Raw genomic sequence first — 25,054 nt, forward strand, 5'->3', positions numbered from 1 at the left:
TTTGGTTTTGATACATGAGCATATATAAAATATGTTCATCTAATGTCAAAATATGCTTCTCATTCATTTTATATTGGCATGATTACAGTTTTTCTGATAAACAGAATACTACCATATTAACAAGATGATGTGAAGAACCTGATCACCATGTCCCTATCCTTCCAGTATAGAATATGGCTTGTTTTCCCAGGCAAAAACTCCCTGTTCACTTGAATAGAGTAAGCCTATAAACTGTTTGGAAAGTCTGCTTGTCAAAACACAAGAGTTGCAGCATGGAGACATGAATCTCTGTGTTTAGCTCGAGGAGAAAAAGCTCATGTTTCACAACTGTCATGAGGCCATTGGCCAAGGTATGTGCCGAGGTCAGAGTTTTCCTGATACAATGTTTTCCTCTTTTTATTTTTAGAACTAAAAAAAAGTATGTGCTAATTTCAGAATATAGAGCTCCTACTGAACTAGGCATAAGACATACCTGATGAAAATGTGGTGGTTCTGAGGATGGACTTAAAAAACAAAAGAAGAGGAAAATGATAAAATAAGTGAAATATCTAAAATACTGGCATAATGATAATTAAAATCTAAATGACTACTTAATATAAAAAGGAAGTGAATAATTTGCACACGGATTTTTGACCATTTTTTTTGTACCAACTGGCATCAGAAATAATATGTTTTACACAGTTTAAAGAAACATCAGATTTTAGTATCTGATTGGGATGCAGTGTAATATAAAGACAATATGTCGCCTTGTGTAGGTACACTTTTGGATGACTAGTGCTCAGCCAGGTACCTCCTCTGTGCTGGAAGAAAAATTATTAGACCAGTCTTCTGATTCCTTGAGTTCCGTAGTTTGATAGTTTCTAGGGTTGGAAGGGACCTGAGCAGATCATCGAGTCCAACCGCCTGCCATGGCAGGAAAGAGTACTGGGGTCAAACGACCCCAGCAAGGTATACATCTAGCCTCCTCTTAAAGATCCCCAGGGTAGGAGCTAGCACCACTTCTCTTGGAAGCTGGTTCCAGATCCTAGCTGCCCTGACTGTGAAGTAGCGCCTCCTGACATCTAGCCTAAATCTACCCTCTGCCAGCTTGTGACGGTTATTTCTGGTCACTCCTGGTAGTGCTTGGGGGAACAGGGACTTCCGCAGTGCCTGCTGGTCTCCTCTAACTAGTTTGTAACAGGCCACTAGATCCCCCCACTCAGCCTTCTCTTGTGGAGGCTGAACAGGTTCAGTTCCCGTAGCCTCTCCTCATAGGGCTTGCCGTGCTGACCCCTGATCATGCAAGTTGCCCTCCTCTGGACCCTCTCCATGCTGTCCACATCCCTCTTGAAGTGTGGTGCCCAGAACTGGACGCAGTACTCCAGCTGCGGCCTGACCAGTGCCACGTAGAGGGGGAGGATCACCTCTTTGGACCTGCTCGAGATGCATCTGTGGATGCATGACAAGGTATGGTTGGCCTTCCTGACTGCATCCCCACACTGCCAGCCCATGTTCATCTTGGCATCAACAATGACTCCAAGATCCTTTTCTGCCTCTGTACTGACAAGAAGAGAGTTCCCCAGCCTGTAGGTATGGGCGGTTGTTCCTCCCCAGGTGCATCGCTTTGCTCTTGTCAGTGTTGAATGCCATCCTATTCTCCTCCGCCCACCCCTGTCACCTGTCTAGGTCCAATTGTAGTCTTTTCCTCCCTTCTAGCGTGCCCACATCCCCCCACATCTTAGTGTCATCAGCGAATTTGAACAGGGTGCTTTTTACCCTCTTGTCCAAGTCATTGATGAAGATGTTGAACAGTGCGGGCCCGAGGACTGAGCCCTGTGGAACCCCACTGCCCACATCCCTCCAAGTCGAAAATGACCCGTCCACCACCACTTTCTGGGTGCGGCCCTCCAGCCAGTTGGCGACCCAATTGACTGTGTGGGTGTTGACACCACAGTCCCCCAGTTTTTAATGAGAACCATTAATTTCCATTAATAGTAAGTATTTTAAAGTGCTGTCTTAACTATTATTATCTTCCTTGATTTCCAGTGTTCAGAACTTTTTACTTCTAATAAAAATCACAAAATAAGACAAAAGTGTCACTGTCGGTATAAATACTTTCGGCCAATTCGTAACTTTACATGCATCCCATAGGGCAGATGTTTGCGAAGTGTGTCCTGAGAGGCCATTTGATGCAGCCTGCCACCTAGGGCTGCCCTTTTGAAAAGGCCTTTCAAGAGCAGAACTTCAGATTCCCTACCAGAGAAGTGAATTTAGGACTACCTGCTGTAGAAACATTAGCATCAGAATCATATAAAACTAGGTTAGTTTCCATGCATAATGCATTTTAATTCCAGATTCTCAGCTGTGCCCAGTTTTTGTGAAAGTATAAAATAACAATAACATTCATTATTTCTGTGGAATTCTGTACAGGTTTCTAAATATTTTAAGGTTCCTTCTTTTAGTTACAGGTAGGTTACAGGTGATGCAATTCTAATCATGATGGGTTTCCAGCATCTGCAGGGTACATTGGAACATATCTTAAGACCACATACTGTGACACTCATTTTGAATACAGTTTGCTTTATAAGTAGTCCCATTTCAGTACATGGGATACTTTTAGAGTGTGTTATGACCTTAGTGTGAGTGCAGTTATCAAAACACAGACCTTAGTAAGATCATCACAGCAGTATGTAGAACTGATTTTGCATAGCCTTTCAGTGCTGTAAATACTTGGGCTTCTCAAACTTCAAGGAATTGCTTTCACACATTTTGTCTTTATTTATATAGTTTACCAAAGCTAAATACTTTGGTGCTTGACTTGTGCTGTTTGTTCCACACAATCGTATTTTCTCGCTTCCCTGTTTAAGATATTTCTTGTTTGGTGTAATGAAGAGTTTCATTAAAAGAAATTAACAGTTTGTGAGGAGAAGCATTTCTATTAATGTTACGTAGCATTGGAAGGATGTGCAAAGGTAGGAATCATTCCTGTGTGTACACATGAGGAAGCTGAAGTGCAGAGACTGAACTCAGCGCTTAATCTTCTGAGCTCTGCTGGCTTGCAAGCATGGGTGTGATTAGTTATGTTTTAAGTGAGATGCTTATTATAGCAGAAATGTAGTGGTGTTTGTCTGTTTAAATGTTTCACTTCCCAGTGGATGGTATTGAGACATACATCTGGCATTAATTTACACTGAACAAGTTTAGTTCTTGATTCAGCAAAGTACTTGGATGCGTCTGTCTATGCATGCACTTTACTGTGGATTAGACTAATTAGCTCCACAGTAAAGCATCACTGTGTACATGGGTATTAGGGCAGAGTAAATTAACTAACTCCACTGTAAGATAATACTGTCAGGTGCGGTATTGGCTTGCAACACAGTAATTTACTGTGCTGAAATGCGCACGTGGACACTGACTGCGGGTGTAAATTGCACTGTCATCCCAGTCAGTGGGGCCCTGCTCCTCCCCAGCTCAAATTGCTTCTATCCTGGGCGCGCATGTAGATTGCTGCACCAAGAAGCAGTTTTCCTCTAGCTGAACTGGCTGCAGAGTTTGTGTTGCATTAATTGCACGTGTAGGTGTACCCAGCGCATGAGAGATTCCATTGGCTTTAACAGAAATTCAGTCTTAAATCCAGTGCTGAATTGGGGCCACTGTGGAAAGTGATCTCATTTATATTTAGATGTGACTAATATGATATTGCAAATTGTGTAGCCTTCAGTACCAATGTCATAGTCCCTGTGAAAGCTGACTATATCAAAAAATTTTTGTTGGATTATTGGAAAATGAGGAAATAGTGATCGTTTTTGCTTGATGATTAGTTTTCCTATCTTTTTACTAGATATTAGTAAATGCATACCTTATATAGACTACAGGGAGGCTTTTTGCTATAAAAAAAAAACCCCCCCAAAAAACCCCCCTTTTATTTTGGTTTTGACCCATTTATTTTCTGTAATCCTTGTACTCGGTTCCATGTCTTCATAGGCACCAAGCTGAGACCAGTAGTTTGTTTCATTACTTGTTGCTTTTTCAGCCTTATTTAGGTTTTAGCAAGGAGAAACCATTCTGTACTCTGTCTTCTTTGGACTGCCAGTTCAGAATTAATCAGGAAAGAGATCACTTTCTCTATCTTCTACCACTACCTAGATTGTTATTGTGGGTTCAGTAGTTCAGAAAGGAATTAAGGATATCTACTGTCTCAGGAGTTAGGTTTAAGTGAAAATTCCTTTACAAGAAAGTACTTTTGCAAATTTACCATAACTGGGCCTCCAAGCACAACATGAGCAAATATTATTCCCTACAGGCATAACTAGGGCAGTGCGAAATGCCACTGTTTTGTTTTGACATCCATTTCGCTGTTTGAAAGCACTGTCCTGTTTCGTTCAGTCAAAACTGTTTGGCTGTTTTGCCCGTAGGCTATAATGAGAAATCATAAACATGCCTAAAACTTTGTCATTTCTTGCCTCATTTGGGTGAAAGTTGCAGGGATGGTAGCCCCTTCTGAGGGAATGACACCTGCCAAGTTTCAAGGAGATGGGTGCAGAGGTTTCTGGAAAATTGCACCTCAGACTCTTCAAAGCACAACTCTCTTCAAAAAATCCCCAATTTTCAGTTTAACACCCCCCATCCACATTTTTCTGTGATTTTAAAATGAACCATCACTACAATCTACATCTATATATTAATAGTGTTTCATTTTGATTATGAAAAAATGTGGATTTTGGGTTACTTTTTTTTTTTTTTTTAAAACCAAAAAATGGGAATTTTTTTATTGGAGAACCAGGATCCCTGTTCATGACACTGGCAGTGGCAGCCTCCTCTCATCCAGTGGGCAGATATGGGGGCTCGCACCCTTGGGAGGCTGCAGGGCTGATCCAGACTCCTTTTCCTGGAGGTGTGGGCCCCCAGATCTGCACACCGGGCGAGAGGAGGCTGCTGCTGCCGCCTGGGACCAGTGCTGGGTACAGTCCGTGCCCAACACCAGAGAAAATTGCTGCTGCTGCCTGGGGATCCTCTCATCTGGCACGCAAATCTGTGGGCCTGCACCCCTGGGAGGAATCTGACATAGCCTGGCAGCCCTCCTGGGGGTGCAAAGCCCCAGATCTGTATGCTGGAAGAGGCAGCTCAGGCTGCAGCAGCAGCAGCAATATTGTCCGGTGTTGCGCACAGCCCGCGCCTAGTGCTGGTTGCAGGTGGGAGAGGCAGCCTGAGCCTTTTGTCATCCCGGGTGCAGATCTGAGGGCTTGCACCCCTGGGAGGGCTGTGGGGTTGTGCTGCATTCCTCCCAGGGGAGGAAGACAGGAAGCTGCTGCTGCTGCTGTCTGGGACTGGCAATGGGTGCAGCCTGCGCCCAGCGCCAGGCTCCATGGAGCTCAGCCTGGCAGCAGGAGGTGGAGCAAAGCCCCATCTCTGCCCTTCTGCTACCGGGCTGTGCTCTGTGGGGCTGGCAGAGCTGATTGGAGTGTAGTGCCGGCTCTGCCTGCCTCTTGCCACCAGGCTGCACTCCATGGAGCTGGTGGAGCAGATTGAAGTGCAGCCCGGTGGTGGGAGGTAGGCAGAGCTGGCACTGCACTCTGATCAGCTCTGCCAGCCCCACAGAGTGCAGCCTGGAAGTAGGAGGTGGGCAGACCTGGTGCTGTGCTCAGCCTCCCACTGCTGGGCTGTGCTTCATGGGACTGGTGGAGCTGACTAGCGCAGCTGGGAGGCAGGGAGAGTCAGGGCTGCACTCTCCACCGGGCTAAGCTACAGGAGGCTGCGGAGCTACTTGGAGTGCAGCCCTGGCTCTCCCCCACCTCCCACCACTGGGCGGCTTTGAAACTTGAAATGTTTTGAACCTTTCAGAATGTTTCGAGTGCTCTCATGTTGTTTCGAAGTTGTTTCAGTGCTTTTGTTTTGTTTTGATTTTGCTGTTTTGAGCTTGAAACATGTCGAAACAGCTTTGAAATGAAACGCTCGGCAAAATTTTGTGCAGTCCTAATAACAATATGGCCGGGTGCCTGGGGCAGCTGCCACATGCAAGGCAGCTTCTGGTTTCCTCTGCTGCATTGTGTATGATTGTGTGGCTGCAGTAACAGCCCCTCCCCCTCCATTCCCCAAGTCAGAACCCAGGCTGGCTGCCCAGGTCACCTCACCCTAGTTATGCCACTGGCATTCCCTGCTATTTGTAAACTTTGACTTGAATTGAGATTTAGTCCTCTAATCCTTCAGTATCAAGGAAATCCAAGTAGGGCTTCTGTTAGTATGGAAATGAACTCCTGTCCACAGGAACTCAGGGAAAAGTCTTGAAGATGTCATCTTTACATTTTCTTAATTTGGTTTTGAAGAAAAAATATATTTAATTTAGGGTCTTTGAGTAACTTGGCCATTAGCCTTTATTAAGAGGATATACTAGCTCCTGGTTCTAGTTGTGAGAGCTCTGTTTGTTTGTTTGTTTTTTTTCAGTCAAAAAGCAGCGTCTAACTTTTGGGATGGTCATGTGTAATGTAAAATGGAAGACACGGGTCACATATCCGTAGTTTATTTAAGAAGTTTGTATGTTACTGTTTTGGGATTGATGGTTTCCTTAGAAGACTTCCCTTATGTTCCATGGACTTTCTCATGCTCCACAACTTCCTCATGCTCTAAACCAAGTTGATTTGGAGTATTGTTATGGGAGTCACTGATTCCATGCTTTTCGTACGTTCACTGAATTGAATGAGACTTTTTGAGAATGTTTGTGGTTTGGTAGGATAATAACCAGTTGATCAAACTTCCGCAAGAACTGTGAAATTAAACCATTTACTGCATGGCTGTCTAACGCTGAGAAAGCTATATGAAAGCACTTAACTGTATTTCAAAACCAGTAATATGCTTGAAATACTAATAATACTTCATGAATTTTGTCTCCCTGACTCATCAGTACAGTTAGACCAACAGCCTTTATATGGGAACTTGTTTTGTTTTATAGTTGTGACCAGCCACTACAGAAAAATCATTATTCTTATTGGCAAGAGTTTTATAAACATTTTAAAGTAAAGAGTTATTTTTCTTTTTTGCTTTCTTTAGCCATTAATGGAGCACAATCTAAAATAGTTGGAGCCAGCCTTTTTGGCAGGCATGCCATAAATTTAACTCTTAACCCTCCCTGAGTGCTACTTTGATCCCCTTTCTCTCCCTGATCTGCTGCTCTACAAGTGCTTGGTCTGAAGCCTGTCCTGTCAGTAATGAAGTTAAATGTAATGGATCATTTAATCTTTTTTAGTATGGAAAAAAACTGCAAAATTTGGTCACAAATTCTCATGCCTTCCAGGTCTTATCTGATCAGTTATTACATACAAGTTGTTATTTCAAGCACAATTAATATGGTCAAACTCTAGGGCTAAAGAGAGAAATTGTACGTAAACGACTATAAATGATCGGAAAACGGTTTAAATCTGTAACGCAACAGAAGTTTATGGCACATAAACCACTTTAAAAATGGCTGAAACTGGTTTAAGATAAACCTGGATGTATGTAGTATCAGACTTAACTGATTTAGGTTAAATTGGTTTATTGTTTGGTTTTAGTTTGGTTTGGCTTGCTTGGTTTTGGTTGGGTTTTTTTTTTGTCCCAGATCCCCTTAAGATTCAAGTGAACTCATAGTTTTTCAGTGTCTCAGGATGCTTTACACTTTCCCTGCAAACTCCCATTTTATAGGGTGGGTGGGCCAGCCTTGGCCCAAACTGTCTACTCCAGCTGAGGAGGGAGGCGTGCTCTAGCACACCCCCAGCTACTGGCCTGGGCCACTGCAGGCATGTGGCTGCATTTCTGGAATCAAACTTAACTGTTCACTTGCTTATCGGTTCAGTGTAGCTTAGATTAAGCTGCTAAGACTGAATTGATTCAGCCTCAGGCTTTTTGACTGTCTGTACTTAGCCTCGATGAATGTAACACATTTTACCACAAGAAAGAAGCAATGTGATATGTATTGCTTGTCTCTGTTAAAGGGTAAGGGCACTAATAACTTTTACTTGCCTTGTCTTAAACCAAATATCTATGAAATGTTGTTTCTAATGCTGTTATGGCATATGATAATTTCTCAGTACTGTCACACTTTAGAATATGAACAAATGAACTAGTCACAAAAGTCTGTGAGTTGACTTAATATTTGGCTTATGGAGAAACTTACCAAAGCCCAGATCCACAAAAGAAAGAAAGTGCCTAAATGGCGCCTAAGTCCTGTGGTACAATTCTCAACCCCCCTCACCTAGCCAAAGGCTCCCAAATATTAGCCAGAAAAGTTCTCTGGGCCCTTAGAATTTGCATGTCCAAAACTGCCACCACCATGGCAGTGCAGAGACACTTGGTGCCTGTCTCCTGGCTAAGCTTATTTGTAACCTTATAAACTAGGTGCCCTTCCACATGGCTCCCTGGAGCTTCACGCACTCCAGCCACCATCTTCCATTTAAAAACCACTGGTGGAGGGGTGGGGAGATGGTACGGCATAGCTTAGGACAGGGTGAATAAAAATCACCATAAAAAAATAAACATATTTTATTTAAATCAGGTATTTTTTATTGAATTGTATTTTTTTGTTAAGATGCTCTAAAAAAATAAACTTGTATAAATATAGTTTTAATTTAAGATATGTTAAAGCTCAAAGATGTCATCATGGAATAGGGATTATAACTTCTAATTATATACTATTTGAGACAATATATTCATGTAACCTTTTAAGAAGTGCTATAAATAGGTCATAATGGGCTATGGACGATATTAGAGGCCCAATCTTCTGGTGTTCCCAGAAGCTTCTCTATAGATTAGTAAAGATTAAAGAAAACCACTCTACTCAATGCTCAAGATCCCAGTAAGTGTCTCTGTGATGCTTAGTTTTGTTTCTTAAACTGTGGATTGGTGTTTCCAGAAATCATAGGCAGGCAAGGTTATCTATTCTTTGGATAGAGGTGATATATTTTATTAGAACAACTAAATAGTTGGAAAATTGTTCTTTGCAAGTTCTCAGGCACAAATGCCCTTCTTCAGGCCTAGGGAGAGTTTGTTGTTTTCCAAGATAAGGTTCTTGTTAACAGCAGTATATGGAGATGAGAGAAAACAGACCTGATTGCCCACCCATCAGCCCTATTGTCATTTTTTGAGTTTGTGTACACACAGTCAAGTCCCTACCTTTTTCTAAAAACGTAAAGTTTCAAGAAGTTAAATGAATAAAGGATATCAAACAACAAGAATGTACTTTTTGTAGAAAATACTGATTAAATCAAGGCTTTCTTACCAGTGATTTAAATAATGATTTAAATCAGTTTGATTTAAATCAAACCCACCCTGGCTTATGCATTAGAACACATGCCCATTAAATTGGATTATTGGGTTCTAACTGGTACCTTTTAACTTCCCAGGTGAGGGCCCCAGTTTCCAGGTTTCAGGCAAGACTACCCTACCCTCTTGTTGAAGCTGGGCCACAGTACAGATGGGAATTTAAGAGAAAGTGCTAGTGTAGTTTAAAAAAATGAGAGGGAGGAATAATTACTGCATAGCCTAGTAATTGAAACACTCACATGAGATGCGCAAGTGTACTGCGGGGGGTGTCCTACATCCACCAAGTGGCCCCTTGGTCTGGCTTAGTAAGGTAATCCTTCTGTTCTGGGTTCTGCATCCTCTTCCCAGGACTGCTTATGTATTTTATTCCATAGCTATCAAATGCACAATGCAGAGCCAGTCCTTTAAAACTTAATTCTGTTACATTTTTTGAAAACCATTTTCTTCTTATTTTTGAATGGCTCTGCAGCATAGTTTTATGCCAGCCAACCTCTTTAGAAATACATGCATTACTTACTCAGAAATTCTGTTATTTTGGGATACAAAGTGTAACTGTAATTTTGCTGAAACTACTTGCTTTTACCCAGAGAGGACTGCACAGTTTGGACTGGAGGTAGAATGAAATAGCATCAGTGAACAAATAAATAGGGCTGAAACTTGCTGCTTTGAACATCAGTATGTTCCATTTTACTTCTGGTACATGTTGATACTAACTTCCTTTTCAAAACATTAGAGTGTATCTATTTTATAGAGACTCTATTTACCTTTTATCTATAGTTTTAATGCATATGTTTACCATGGGAAATGCTAAAAATAGAAAAAGAGAATCCAGTTGCACAACAAAAGATCAAAACCATTAAGTGTAAAACATGCAGATTTTTCTTTCCAGAAGAGATTTTTCAGTAGAGGCTCTTTCTTTGCATCCTTTACTTTTATACTTTTATTTGTATAAAAGGAGCATAATAGTGCTGTTTGTTTAGAGCTCCTTCCCTTTAACTTACTTATTTTCCAGCAGCCTACCGATTTAATTCAGAGCAAATCATTTGTAGATGTCCATACTAATTTATTTGGTTTCTCAACTACTACTAACCCATTTGGAAGGGGTAAGCAAAAGGAACAACTCCTATACATCTGATTTGGAGACTGACTTTTATACTCACCTGAAGATTTTGCTTTTTCATCTCACCCTTGGTTATATTGGCATACTCAGTGTATGGTGGGAGTTGGTGTGAGTGGGTGAAGCCTGAGTAATTCTGTGACTGTCAGCATGGTGACTTTGGGTAGAAACAGGATTTATGAGATGGAATTTGGTCTAGTGTATCTGACGGGGAGCCGTTTGACTCCAGCTACATACGTAAGTTCATGTCTTCCGGAAGAAATTTCTTTCCATAGAAAAACAGCCCAGGAGCTGGCCTGTATAGATGTTCCCCAGGCCCCATAACTGGAGAACTTCATAGGCAAGGTCTGCTGTCTTGGAGGAACCCATTAATTGACATTAATGGCAGAGGAAACATCAGACTGCCAGCCCAAACAGCACCCATAACTACAGCCCAGCCCAAACCAATGAGCGAAGCAAATAAACAGGTAAGAGATCGGGGCCAGGGTAACACTGGGACTAGGGGGTCAGTACACACATCCACGGGAGGCCTCAAATGCCTCTACACAAACGCTCATAGTATGGGGAACAAGCAGGAGGAACTCACCCTCCTGCTGGCTGAAACCAGCCCGGACATAGTAGGGATCACAGAAACGTGGTGGGACTCAACACATGATTGGGTGGTGAATGTCAAGGGCTATAGGCTGTACAGGAGGGACAGGATAGGAAAGAGAGGTGGGGGTGTGGTGCTCTATATTAAGGAGGAATACACATCCTCATCAATTAGCAAGGAGTCAGGGGAGGGGCACTCTGAAGTGCTTTGGGTTAGAGTACAAGGCAGTCGAGGGGAAAGAGACTTAACAGTGGGAGTCTACTACAGACCTCCCAACCAGGGAGAAGAGCTTGACCAGGAATTCTTGGGTCAGCTCACAGAGGTAGTGAAGGCTAAGGATGTGGTAGTCATGGGGGACCTGAACTTCCTGGACTTCTGCTGGGAAGAGCAGTCAGCCAGGTCTGACCGCTCACATAGGTTCTTAGACAGAGTGCAGGACCTCCATCTAACCCAGGAGGTGCACAGCCCCACCAGGGAAGACGCCTTGTTGGACCTAGTGCTGGCCACGGGTGATGACCTGGTGAGAGGGCTGCGGGTGCTCGACCACCTGGACGACAGTGATCATCGCCTGCTGGAATTCACCATCCAGCGCAAGGTGGCAAAGGCATGCAGTAAGGCAGCGGCCCTAGATTTTAGGAGGGAAAACTTCAGCAAGCTAAGGAGGATAGTTGGAGAAGCGCTGAGGTCCCGGAGGGGGGGAAGCCAGGTGTCTAAGGAGAGTGGTCGCTCCTTAAGGAGACGATCCTCCAAGCCCAAAGGAAGATAATCCCAACCAGGATCAAAGGAAGCAGGAAAGCACAGAAGCCTCCATGGGTCACCAAAAGCATCTGGGAATGTCTCCTTGCTAAAAAGGAGGCTTACACCCAATGGAAAGAAGGGGTCATCACCAGGGAGGACTATTCTGTAGTTGCTTGGGGATGTAGGGGGGTAGTTAGGAAGGCCAGGGCAGAGATGGAACTGGGTTCCCAGATTAAGGACAATAAGAAGTCCTTTTTTAAATACATAGGGGGTAAAAAGAAGGTCCTGGGTAATGTGGGGCCCTTGCAGGACGCGTTGGGAAATTTGGTCATCACACCAGACGGCAAAGCTAACGTGTAATGATTTCTTTGCCTCTGTCTTCCTAAGTAGGGACCAGAACAGCCACCTCCCTGCTGGGCCCCCCTTGGGCCCCGGGGGAGGCACAACTGGGCCAAGGGTTAGTGAGGATTTAGTTAGGGAGCTTCTGGAGGCACTGGACATATTCAAGTCAGCCGGTCTGGATGATCTCCACCCTAGAGTTCTAAAGGAACTGGCAGAGGTCATTGCAAGACCCCTGGCACAACTTTACGAGCACTCGTGGTGCTCAGGAGTGTGCCGGAGGACTGGAAGAGGGCCAACGTGGTTCCCATCTTCAAAAAAGGCAGGAAGGAGGACCCGGGAAACTATAGGCCAGTTAGTCTTACCTCGATCCTAGGCAAGCTGTTCGAGAAAATTATGCTGGCACACATCCAGGAGGGGCCAGCAGGGGACTGCATGCTTAGGGGCAACCAACACGGGTTCATCAGTGGCAGGTCCTGTCAGACCAACCTGGTGGCCTTTTACGATCAGATCACCAGCTCATTAGATGCAGGGGTAGCAGTGGACATAGTCTTCCTGGACTTCTGGAAGGCATTCGACACTGTCTCTCACCCCGTTCTCATTAAGAAACTGGGGGGCTGTGGTGTAGACACCCACACAGTCAAATGGGTCGCCAACTGGCTGGAGGGCCGCACCCAGAGGGTGGTAGTGGATGGGTCCTTCTCAACCTGGAAGGACGTGGGCAGTGGGGTTCCGCAGGGCTCGGTCCTCGGGCCCGCGCTGTTCAACATCTTCATCAGTGATTTGGACAAGGGGGTAAAAAGCACCCTGTTCAAATTTGCTGATGACACTAAGATGTGGGGGGACGTGGGCACACTAGAAGGAAGCAACAGGCTACAATCAGACCTAGACAGGTTACAAGGGTGGGCGGATGAGAATAGGATGGGATTCAACACAAACAAGTGCAAGGTGATGCACGTGGGGAGGAACAACCGGCACCATACCTACAGGTTAGGGAACTCCCCTCTTGTCAGCACGGAGGCGGAAAAGGATCTTGGAGTCATCATTGACTCCAAGATGAACATGGGCCGGCAGTGTGGGGAGGCAGTCAGGAAGGCCAACTGCACCTTGTCATGCATCCACAGATGCATCTCGAGCAGGTCCAAAGAGGTGATCCTCCCCCTCTATGTGGCACTGGTCAGGCCACAGTTGGAGTACTGCGTCCAGTTCTGGGCGCCGCACTTCAAGAGGGATGTGGACAGCATGGAGAGGGTCCAGAGGAGGCCACTCGCATGATCGGGTGCAGCAGGGCAGGCCTTATGAGGAGAGGCTACGGGACCTGAACCTGTTCAGCCTCCAAAAGAGAAGGCTGAAGGAGGGATCTTGTGGCCTGTTACAAACTAGTCAGGGGGGATCAGCAGGCATTGGGGAAGTCACTGTTCCCCCGAGCACTGCCAGGAGTGACCAGGAATAATGGTCACAAGCTGGCAGAGGGTAGGTTTAGGTTAGATGTCAGGGCGGCTAGGATCTGGAACCAACTTCCGAGAGAAGTGGTGCTGGCTCCTACCCTGGGGGTTTTTAAGAGGAGGTTAGATGAACACCTTGCTGGGGTCGTTTGACCCCAGTACTCTTTCCTGCCATGGCAGGCGGTCGGACTCGATGATCTGCTCAGGTCCCTTCCGACCCTAGAAACTATGAAACTATGACAGCCTGTCCTCTCCCCTGTCAAAGCAGAGGGCAAGCTATGATGTGGTTGACAGCTGCTGAAAAGCAGTATGTGCCACAGAAAGCCAGGGAGAGTTCCCACCTCAAGAAAAAACTGATGGCGGTTGGGGAGGGGCAGAGTGGCAGGAGGGGGGTATTCTTCAGTGGTGGGAACCCTTCTGGTTCTCCCCACAGGAAAATGCCCCACTTCTTGTACTTCTCCAGACTAACCTGGAGGAGTACAGGGATGGGGGAGACCACTTGTCCACTATAGCAAGGCTGTGGGAGCCTTGCCACAGGAGCACAGCAGCCTGCTTCACCCTGCATTGCTCTGGGCTTACTCAGCATAGTGCGGGGCAAGGCAGACATGTTTCACCACTGCAGCAAATCTCTCAAGGCTTACCATTGCAGCACAACAGCTTGCTTTGTCCTGCACTGCCCTGGGTCAGCTCAATGGTAAGAGGAAGCTGGAAGGGCTGGTTGCCAGGTGTGCAGAGGCTTTCCCTAAGTCCAGCTCCCAGCCCCTAGGACTTTTAAATTGCTGCCTCTTGCTGCTCAGGTGAGTGATGGAGGGGAGGCAAGAGAAAACAGCAGGGTTGAGAGCCTGGCTTGCTTAGCTGTACTAGCTTCTCAATTGCGGCCCCTGCTGCTCAGCTGAGGTGGGGATCAAGGGGAAGTAGGCAGGAAGCAGTGCTTCCCACACTCAGCTCCTAATGCCCAGGAGTGGAGCAGAGGGAGCCACATGGCAGATCGAGCCTTCTCGCATGGTATGCGGCTGTGAGAAGCAGGTGGAAGTGGCTGGTGGCTGCTCCTCCACTCCTCTCATCTACAGGAAGAGGGAGCAGCTGCCACCTGTGACTGCTATAGACCAGTGACCCCAGTCTCTCAAAGACATGGGAGCCTTTTCTATAGCTGTGCTCCTAATGGTCCCTGGAAGGAGTTAAGCAAAGGGAAAGCGTGAAGAAATTTTCCTGGGACCAAGTTAACCAGGGTTGTGCCCAGATTATTTTTCTCCTGGAGCCATTGGCACCAACTTCATGGGTGCTCCAGGGCTTGAGCACCCATCAAAAAAAATTAGGTGCCTAGCACTCGCAAGCCATGTGGCCACCAGTACCCCAGAAGATGAGTCCGGGGCCTGGGAGAGGGGCATTCGTCCGGAGGCCTGGGATCATGTGCCAGGAGAAGCCTGCTCTCATTGGCTGGGGCTAGCCAGGAAATTTAAGAACAAGCTGGAAGACAGACCAGAATTGGGCTTCCCCTGGAGAGCTGTGCGATTCATGTGGAGACATGGGACAAAGATGGCTGAGTGAAGGAGCCACGGAGGAGCCAGGACGATACTCTGTGAGGACCAGGCCAACCAGGGAAAGAGAAAGCTAAGTGAAGCGGGTAGCAGCTGAGATTCTAGGGGCTTGGGTAATCAGGCCAGGGGCTGGGCAGAGAAGAGATCCACTTACTGAGACCTACTGGCAAAACCCAAAGTCTCCAGGCACTTGTGCCTGGAGCAGCCATCTTTGCTTTGGGAGGAAAAAGCTTGAACATCTGCAGAACTTGAGTTTCTGTCTGGAGAGCTGCAATCTGTCTGGTGGAAACTGAAGGTTTGTATCTGGCCTCCGGTAGCTTGCTGAACTGTAGACCTTATAGCAGGCTCTGTTTGCTCAGGTTTTTCCTGACTAAAGTAATGAATTCTCTGTCCTTCCCTTCTTCCTCTACCCCTTACCAATTTTTTTGAAGAGTAAATTGATCTGAGTTACTTTCAGACCTGTGGGTTTTGTGATGGGGTTTTTTTTTATGTTCTAGTAAATGCATTCATAAACTGAGAAATACAAGTGTTATAGATAAGGATTGAAAAATACAGCATACCCTTGGGAACTGTGATGGGTTTCTTAAGAAACTTCCAAAGTTTAGCTCTCACATTATCTCCATCGTTATGTATGAGTTATGGCCTACGCATTGAGAGGATAATAGACCTCATTGAGAACACCCTCATATACAGTTTTAGAACAGTAGTCGGAGTCTTTTTTTTTTTTTTTTTAAAGCCTGGAATGTCACTTGAATAACACACTGATTTCACTAGATTTGCCCGTAAATTTCTTACTTGTGTAATATGTGGAAATCACTGAAAGGAAATTGATAACATGCTTGACTGCAGTGTGAGGTCAGTCTCAAACTTAATACAGTTTAACTATCAAAAGCAAAACTCTTCTACATTCAGGACCTTACAGGAAGAGAATTAGCTTTTCTTCCTCCGCTAGGGTGGAGTTATGAATGTAGAATACAAACCGAGGCAATATCTGTTGGATATTCAACTCAGACCTGTTTTGTTTAAGCCTTTATGGAGCGAATATCAAACCGAAGGGATGCAGGGCACCCAGCTTCCATTCTTTTTTAAAACAGTGGGATTACGTCTTCATAAATCTCCCATCTTCATTGGTTTGAATGACTGGTAACATAGTTGTGACACTGTGGAGAGTAAGTCTGTTTTTTGGTTTCTTGCTTTAAACTACTGTACCAAGAAGGTTAACACTACATGTTTGTAACAAGAATGTCAGGTTTGCTATATGGAGGCTTTCTGTGGAGTAGTTGCATAGGATTCTTTTGTACAGGTGGATTGAAAAACTCATGTACATATAATTTTTTGTACATGCAGATAAAAAGAAAAGCCGCTCCTATAAATGCTGTTCAAATTTGGGGAAATTCAGACATCGGTACCTGTATTACTTTAGCTATATTGTCTTACAGCTTTCTCAGACTGTACTTTAACAGTGTTAAATTAAAATGCTATTACCATTTATAATATATTATTAAAATATATTAACTATATTAAATAAATAACATTGTTTCTTAAAACTACGCCCTCAATGCTATAACAATATTTTATATGTTTTGTACAATATTGAGATTTTTACCAAAGATAGCTTTGTTGGTTCATTGGTATCTACCCAGAGGTTCATTTGTTAGTAGCATAGGTTCACATGCCATTATAATTATTGTCATGTAGGCAAAGTCATCTTACTATAAAAACATACATGAAAGAATATAATTTTGATTTACAGTACTTTGGATTTTTCTGGGACTAGCTTCCTCTGCCTGATTTTCTTGAATTTCACCATTGTCTTCAAAATGTAGAAGGAACCACACATTTACATTTGTGACTGATAATGTGCTGTTCTTGCATCAACATAATGAAATCCTTTGAGTTCCCTCTTAAATGGCAAGAGTTGGCTAGAATACAGGCAAACTGCTGTAATGTGGAGCTACAGATTTTCAGTTGCATTGGATTCATGGACTCAAAGTAGCATGAGAAAAGAATGAAAACCACATTAAAGTTCAAAGAAAAGTAAGAGGGAAAAGGCAGAGGAAAGATCACTTTGCGCAATTTATGTTGCAAATTTAATTATGGTGAATATATATGCTCAAGGTCAAGAATAACAAATGGTATGGCTTGTAGGAGTGCTGAGACCCTAAGAGTGATAGGAATTTCAGATGTTCTCACGATTGAATATTTTTACTCTTGGGTATACCCATGACCAAACTGTTGTAAGAAATCAAGAAGAATGAACAATTTCCTTTTGTGAAATTTCGATTTTAAATTATAACTCAGTTCCCTTCTTGGAGGCAAGCTTTTTCCTGAGCATGATTATTGTTTCCTTGTCTACAAAAACGGTTCAGAACAGCAAAGTGTAAACACGTCATGTTTAAATTTAAGCTAACCCATGCAGATATGACAGTGAAATTACCTAAAAATAAGTTAGCGATTAGCCTGTTTTTCTTACTTCAAGCTGAGCAAAATACATAAAAATATGCTGCATAAACACAAATTTGTTCTGTATTTTATATTTCAGATGTTATTACTTTATATGTTGTATATTTTTTAAATAATGCAATCTTTACCATGACCTTTGAATGTCTCTCCTAGTTTTATTTAAGATACTGGGTGTGATAATTCTTGATGTTTCTGTTGTACTCTGAAATTCTGGGCCCCTTAGCAAATAGAACCCCTAAATTTTGGGGAAAAGTAAATAGCTATTGGTAATGCATTTCAAATAAATAAATAAAACTTACAGGATTCTGACAAATATACTGCAGTGCATTTTACTTCTTAGTATCCTGCATACAAACTGATAACCAACGCTGTCTCGCTGTCTGTATATATGTGCTATCAGGAAAACTGACGTTTAGTCAAGTTTTCCCCAGGGCACTTTAAACTTGTCCAGCAAGTTAAAAGTTTCCAGTTAAGCACATGACATTTAAAGTGCTGTTGGGAGAATTCCTTAAAAACAGAAGTCGGTGCATATTGAAATGTTGAATTTGGGTACTGAAGCAGAATAATTAATTTTAAGATTAGCTCTTAAGGAAACATCTCTGAAATATTAACCCGGCTTGTATATACTAAATTAGGCACATAGAGAAAGGAATATTTGTTCTTTGTTGAATAACTCAAGTGCTACTCCTTACAGCATGGGGACTGTTGAAGTTGCACTGAAAAACAATAGTATATTTTGTGGTAGCTCTACATAATCACATTCACAAGTGTACTCTGGTAGGGGAAACCAGCAACTGTATTGCTTTAAATATTGAGTTAATTGGATTGAGTTAAATATTGTGTTAAAAGTGTAGTTAATAAATATTGTTTTGCTAGATTGACAAAATTTTTGTCCTGACAACGTGATGGGTTGAAACCTTAGAGCCCTGCCTATTGCACAGCCCTTTACTGTTGCTGACACTGGTGAAGTGAAACCCGTGGTTATCTGCTGATCCCAAACTCAGCAATTTAGAAGATACTATTTATTAAAGATGAGAGCTGTCATGAGAGAATATGCAGTAGTCCTGAATCTATTAATTTGATTGTATTAAATTGTAATGTGCCTTCAAAAAAATTTAAATCCTTCTCCTTTTTGATCAGATGTATTGTTGACAGCTTACCCAAAGAAAAATATATCAGGATGCAGCAGGAGTTAAAATCTTAACAAAACTGCTCATTGTTTCCTAACCTTTCTAACTTTATTTTTTTTTCCTGACAGGAAATGACCTAGAGGCCTTACAAATACATTTGTGCATTCTTGTTCAGGCTTTACAATTGAGGGCAAACTCAATCTGGAAGCACCACTTATTAAGGTTACAACAGAAACAACTACCTCAACAAACAGAAGGAAGGGAGGCAAAGGCTTGCAATAATAAACACTAAATTTTTAATAACTTGTCCTTGCAAAGTCTCTTCAGAAAACAAGACAGATTTTTTTTTTAACCTTTCAGTATTACGAAGAGACACTACAAGTAAACCGATTTGACAGACTGGATCTGTCCAGACGATACCTTGAAGATATTTGATCTGCTGACATAAGTCTTGCTTTTTCAAGGGAAGAGCCTCTGCACTGCTTTATAATCACTGTTGATCAGTGGTTTTGTTCCACTTCTTTCTTGGTATTACTAACAAAAGATGATTTACATTGACAAAAATAACTTTTATAAACTTTAACATCAGGTCTCAACAACATGCTGTCAAAGAAATTGTAAGAGAGAAATCTTTTTCTGCTCCTTAGTTGCATCTAGTGTGTAGAGGAGATTACCAACCCAGAGACAGCGTTTCTGAGATTCTTCAGCTTGCTTTTTGAGGACAGTTCGTAACTGCAGCAGGGCTGCACTGAACATTGAAAATACTGAGTCAGCAAATCTGCTGCCTTTCTCACAGCTGATACAGATTATATAGACGCTTGCCTTTTTGAAATGCCTTTTATGAAACCTGCATACGCAGTCCTCCACTATTACTACACGTAACTACTTTTTTGAGGAAGAAATCTGACAACAGGTTGTTAATCCAAGAGTTTTTTGGACAACTGCTCACTTATGTATTGCTGTAGTGCACAGGAAAGTAAAATGGACTATAAGCGGCGCTTTTTGCTTGGCGGGTCCAAGCAAAAAGTGCAGCAACACCAGCAGTATCAAATGCCTGAGCTAGGCAGGACCCTGAGCGCACCGCTGGCATCTACTACCCCAGCATCCCCTTTGGTCCCCTCAGCTGCTGCAGGCAGCTGCAACCATCCTGTGTCCCATACTACTCCAATTGCAGACATCCAGCAGGGAATCTCCAAGTATCTGGATGCACTCAATGTGTTTTGCCGTGCGAGCACTTTCCTTACAGACCTTTTCAGCAGCGTATTTAGGAACTCGCACTATTCTAAGGCAGCTATGCAACTGAAAGACGTGCAGGAACATGTCATGGAAGCAGCAAGTCGACTCACAGCAGCAATAAAACCAGAAATAGCAAAAATGCTGATGGAACTGAGCGCTGGAGCTGCAAACTTCAAAGATCAGAAGGAATTCAGCCTACAGGACATTGAGGTAGGTTACCATAGGTGATACTGTTTTGCATGTGGTGAAGTTCTCTCATCCTTTTACTTAGGCCTATTTTTGTGAGATCTGCACTGTACTTAAGACTCTACCTTCGGCATGTGTTTTTTTTGGTGGGGAGTACTTCTCGCACCAAGAAAGGGAGTCTGCGTGTGTGGAGATATGTATAGGTATAGTGTTCATTTAAAGTTTCAGAGGACAAAGTGGTATAAGGCTGTTTGCATTGCTTAATTTTGGAGTATGTTAAAAGGCATCTTTTGATGTTCTCCTGTACCAACGGTTAGCTTTAAAAAAGATTTGCATGGAAGTTAAGCTACCATAATCTAGAAAGTCAATTTTGTCTTTTTCTGTTGTTTCTTGTATCATAAATTAGGCGATGTTTTATGCATTTATTAAAAAATATATATTGCTGCTTGCTTTATTTAGTGATCACAGGATCACTGTTCCATTAAGAATAACATTGTTTTAACGATTCACAGCAAGCTGTGCCATCTTTTGTTTGTTGCTTGTTGAAGGTGACATGCATTGTTGTTTTATTTATATTAGATTGAAAAGTAAAGATGACTAGGGCAAGGTTCTAAGCATCTTAAAATGTAACTAGCACAGCAACAAAATCCCAGCGGCCTTAAGACAATTCAAAAAGGAACTCAGCCAGCCTTGTACAACCGCCACCCAAAAATAAACCTTCCCAGTATTCTGGGAACTATACCCTCAGCTGGCTCCAAAAAAGCTGTTCCATTTCATTAATGGAATTAATTGAAAAATGGAAAAATTAATGTTTTCAAAAGAGGATTTCTATCTAGCTTTTTTTTAATGGATGGAATCATATGCAAACTAAGAAAATACAGAAAAAATCTAGTTGATTATGCAAATATGTTTTCTATTTTTAAACCAAACTTCAATAAATGAATTTTATTTAAAAAAAAAAAATCCTGTGTATAAACTATGCTCTGTAAAACAGTACTATTTAAGTTAAACTATTTTACTGTTGCTTTTCTTGCATTGGAAAACTCGTAAAAGTATCAGAGATCTATTGTATTTAATTTGCCGTAAATTATAATGTGTGCGTCTACTAATCTAAGGACAATACAAGTTAACTTAAGACATGTTTTCTGGGCATTGCCACTTTGTTCTTCATCAGGTTGACTCTTGTCATGGTTTAAATTTAGCAATGTGTGCTCTAATAAATGAGACCAATTGTAGTATTTGAAGTAGTACCTTAATTTAAAAGCAACCGGTGCTCAGGTAATGTGTTTGTATTACAAACCAATATGTTATCATTTTGATGCATGTTCCAACCTTAATACACTCATTGTGCTTATGCATTTTAATACATTTTGTATTCCATAATTACATTTTATTAAGAAATATAATATGCTGTACAAAGTTTTGCAACCCTCTGATAGGAATGTGAAGCATCTGAAAGCATGCTTTTATACTTGTATTGGTTTCACTGTAGTTATTGACTACTATGTACAAATTGACTGTGATGGTTTAGCCAGAGAAGATCCTGCCTTGTGCATGTGCATGGTGTTGCACATAGCAACCTCCTTTGAGCTCTGTTTTTTTCCCGTCTAGTCTACATTATTAATGCCTCAGGGTCATTATGGTTTTCTTAGTGCCAATATGCTACACACCTTTGTTTCTAGAAGCAACACTGCCTTATCTAGATGTGTCAGAGGTTGAAGCAGTTGAGTTTAAAGTTTAGCTGAATAATTTGGTGGGTTATGCCAACAGATTTCCCATGTACTTTGGTAGAATTTGCTTTTCCTGCTGGACATGGTAGAACACGCTTCTGTCAGTGTAAAGTTGTACACAATTCTATTTAGTTTATGGTTTTTAGAGAGGAAAATGCACTCATGTAATTAAAGACTCATAGTAGATATGCACAATGATTACAAAAGCTGAGCATGTTGTTGCCAATTTCTTGGAAGATCACAGTGCTTCCAAGTTTGTAAGAATGCAACTCTTACTTAGTTCCAGACGGTATCTGAGCACCCTGCTCCACGTACAGTGCTTCAAGAGGTCTGCAAGGGGAAATTGTTTTCTCAAATTTTAGGACACATCTAGACTGACTGCCTCCATGATGAGCTCATGGGTGTTACTGAGAATCATGCCCTGTCCCATTGCTCTTGTTCAGAGCTGCCTTCAGGCTGTCTTAAGTGTGTTTCTTGTGCATGATTAGGACCATGCTAAACTGGCTACTGCCTTATTTCCGAGGTGAGCAATAGGAAGCGGACAGCTGTTGATTTCTACCAGTGCCCTGGGTTTGTCTCCGAAGTGGTGATGATATGCTTTTGGTTTCTGGAGAGTTTCTGAGATATATTGAGTGGATGTATTTGGTAACTCTGCTGGTGTGATTTAAAAATAAATGCAAAACCTTTTATAAAAGGTGTTATCTCTGAACCAAGAGTTCTAGAGTTTAGTATTTCTTTGCGGTACGTTGAAGCAGGGCTTTGTCTTCATCAGTGATCACTTTGTATGAGGCACAGCAACTCTCTTTGTAAGCTCTTTGTATTTTACCAAGTCTGCCTCAATCCACATGCATCTGCAAGTGCTTTTCTCAAAGCTGCTAAATTAGCTGTTGCCTTCTTCATTAACTTCACTGCTCAACAAGTTTATGGGAAGACATGCAAAGACGCACTATTTTTAACAGCTCACAACTTGGCTAAGTTTAATTTTCACTGGGATGCTCACAGACCTACACAGCTACAGCTAATGGCTTTACTGATTCAGCATTTTACATGTTTTTGGAGAACACAGAAACATGTGAGAAAACATCTTGGATTTAGTATTTTTGGGGAAAACCCAGAATATAAGAATGTGTGAACTGATTAATTTTCATTAGGAGTGGAGGAGGATTTGTTTTGAAGAGACAATGAAGGCGTGGCAGTGTAAATTGAATGCAGGTTAGGGGGGAAGACTCAATGAGGGCATGGTGTGCTTTTTATATGGGTAGTAGACTTAGACTCAGTTGGTGTTGGAGAGCTTTTTTAACTCCTGATTAATATTGACTGATTTGGGTTATAATGAAAACAGTTATGCAACCTTAACTACAGTAGTCATTGCTGCTCCTACTATCACAAGTTATTTTTGGCAGAACACAGATTGTTCACTCAGATTGAGTAACCCTCAGTATATGAAAGGGTAACTTCTCCTGGGTGGCTTACTGGCGAGACACCGAGCTTGAACTGAACATGCAAGATTTGTCAGGCTTCCTTAGTTGCTTCAGTTTCTCCCTTGCTTGCTCTGAGGGCCTGATGGCTAAGGGCAAGCAAATCTCAGGGGCATCTGAACCCCAAGCCTCTGGGCTTGGGCCTGCAAGTAGGATGCCTGTCAAAGGTTTTGGAAACATCTGAAGCCCCAGGTGCAGGTGGAGGATTTTTGCTGGTAGTAGGGCCCCTTATGGTTCTGGTCTCTTGGATTTGGAATTAGTTTTGGCTTATTTGGCCTCAGATACCAATTTTTTTTTTAAGTTGCATAATTGCAAATATTGAACCCCTCCCCTCTTCAAACAATTAAACCAGAATTTTGAGGAGTCTTGTGCCTATGTTGGTGAGGAACAGATTGTATTGAAAGAGGAAGGAAGTCCAGATGAATTTCTGTGCATCTTTAAATGATTTTAAGTTTCTATTTCTGCTCTTGAGCCCTAGTACTATAGGACAGTGCAGTGAAATTGTACTCCACTTGACTGATTTAAAAATAAAGAATACTAAAAGCTGGAACTTCATGGAGATCAACTAGTATAGTAATGAAACTAGGGAAAACGCACAGATTAACCTGAAGTTGAATAATGCGTGCTGCTGGAATATTGAATGTAAATCTCAGTCTCGCTACAGGGATCTGGTGTATTGCATTATTACTTCTGGTGATGGCAGGAACCATATGTTCACCTTGGCCATAAACAAGGGGGAAACAGGACTTGAGGTATAAAATAATTAGGTTTGAAATTGAGCTGCAACATGGAAATGTAATGGGAATTATTTTCTCTTTCTGTACATTAAAAGACTTAAGATTTTGTGTAAAATTAAAGGGTTCTGAGAACAAAAAATCTGTCTGAATAAAACTTCTGCTCAGCATTTATTCACTGAATATGAAAAGATGCATTTTTACCTAGTGTGTAAATATGAAGTCCAGCTTGTCTGTTTTGTTGCATCTTCCATGATTTGCAGGTAGTTTACTCTTGGCTTTATCCAGATGAGAAACTGTTGCCAGCAACGCAAATACTCTGACTTGCCTGGTTGTTACTGGCTTTCTTTTTCAAGTTGCCTGAGCCCCTGTTCTCTACAATTATACTTCAGAATTAACATGATGACTACTAGCTATTTTGAAGTCAGCAAGCAGTCCTAACGCTAATTTAGAAGAAACGTGTAAGGAACAATTAACATTTGTAATAGCTGTCAATAGCATGTTAAAACTGTCTTGCTGTGTATTCTACTGAATCTTTGATCATTAATGTGAATGTGTGTGTTCATATTGGCTTTCAGATGTGAGACACTAAACACTCATAACTTCAAACAGGGTCTAAATCATGTGTATATCTAAATGAAAGAAGGTAATCCTCCATTGTGTAAGAGCAGACTGATGTCTTCCCACTGATTTCTACTTTGGGGTCATACAAACTCCCTTTTTAAACTGCTTGCATTGTATGGGAGGTACTGGCATGCCATGAAAGTGAACATTGTTGTGTTTACCTTCCAAAAGTGCTTTTGGGAGAGGGTATTGTACACTCTTGTCCAGCAGTAAGTATGATCTGTTTCTGTAATTGTATTAGCTGGTTCCATCTGGCCTCACAAATGGGCAAAAAGGCTGTGTGCAGATTGACCACCTCCAAAATTATTAACAAACCTGCTGAGGAAAGGAAAATGTAAAAATAGCTAGGAGCCAGGTCTTCAACTACAGGAAAGAACTTATTTTTTAAGTGAAAAGTTAAACTTGTCTTTGTCTTGTCCAGCAGTAAGTATTAT

At 42.3% G+C, this 25,054-nt stretch overlaps 1 protein-coding gene across 2 annotated transcripts in view; it reads left to right on the forward strand.

The window, feature by feature from the left end:
• GARRE1 (granule associated Rac and RHOG effector 1) overlaps positions 1-25,054 on the forward strand; it is a 105,159-nt gene that overhangs the window by 33,105 nt on the left and 47,000 nt on the right. Inside the window, exons 1-2 of one of the 2 annotated variants that reach the window (XM_090063032.1) lie at positions 16,187-16,208; positions 18,761-20,078. In XM_090063032.1, the coding sequence (XP_089919158.1) occupies positions 19,584-20,078 (495 nt within the window). In that variant the 5' untranslated portion in view covers positions 16,187-16,208; positions 18,761-19,583. Of the gene's footprint in view, positions 1-16,186; positions 16,209-18,760; positions 20,079-25,054 lie in introns of those variants that run through there. The other variant, XM_090063030.1, reaches the window with a different exon arrangement.

This window comes from Crocodylus siamensis, chromosome 9 (genome assembly GCF_052110815.1).
Source record: "Crocodylus siamensis isolate JL-2025a chromosome 9, ASM5211081v1, whole genome shotgun sequence".
Taxonomy (NCBI): domain Eukaryota; kingdom Metazoa; phylum Chordata; order Crocodylia; family Crocodylidae; genus Crocodylus; species Crocodylus siamensis.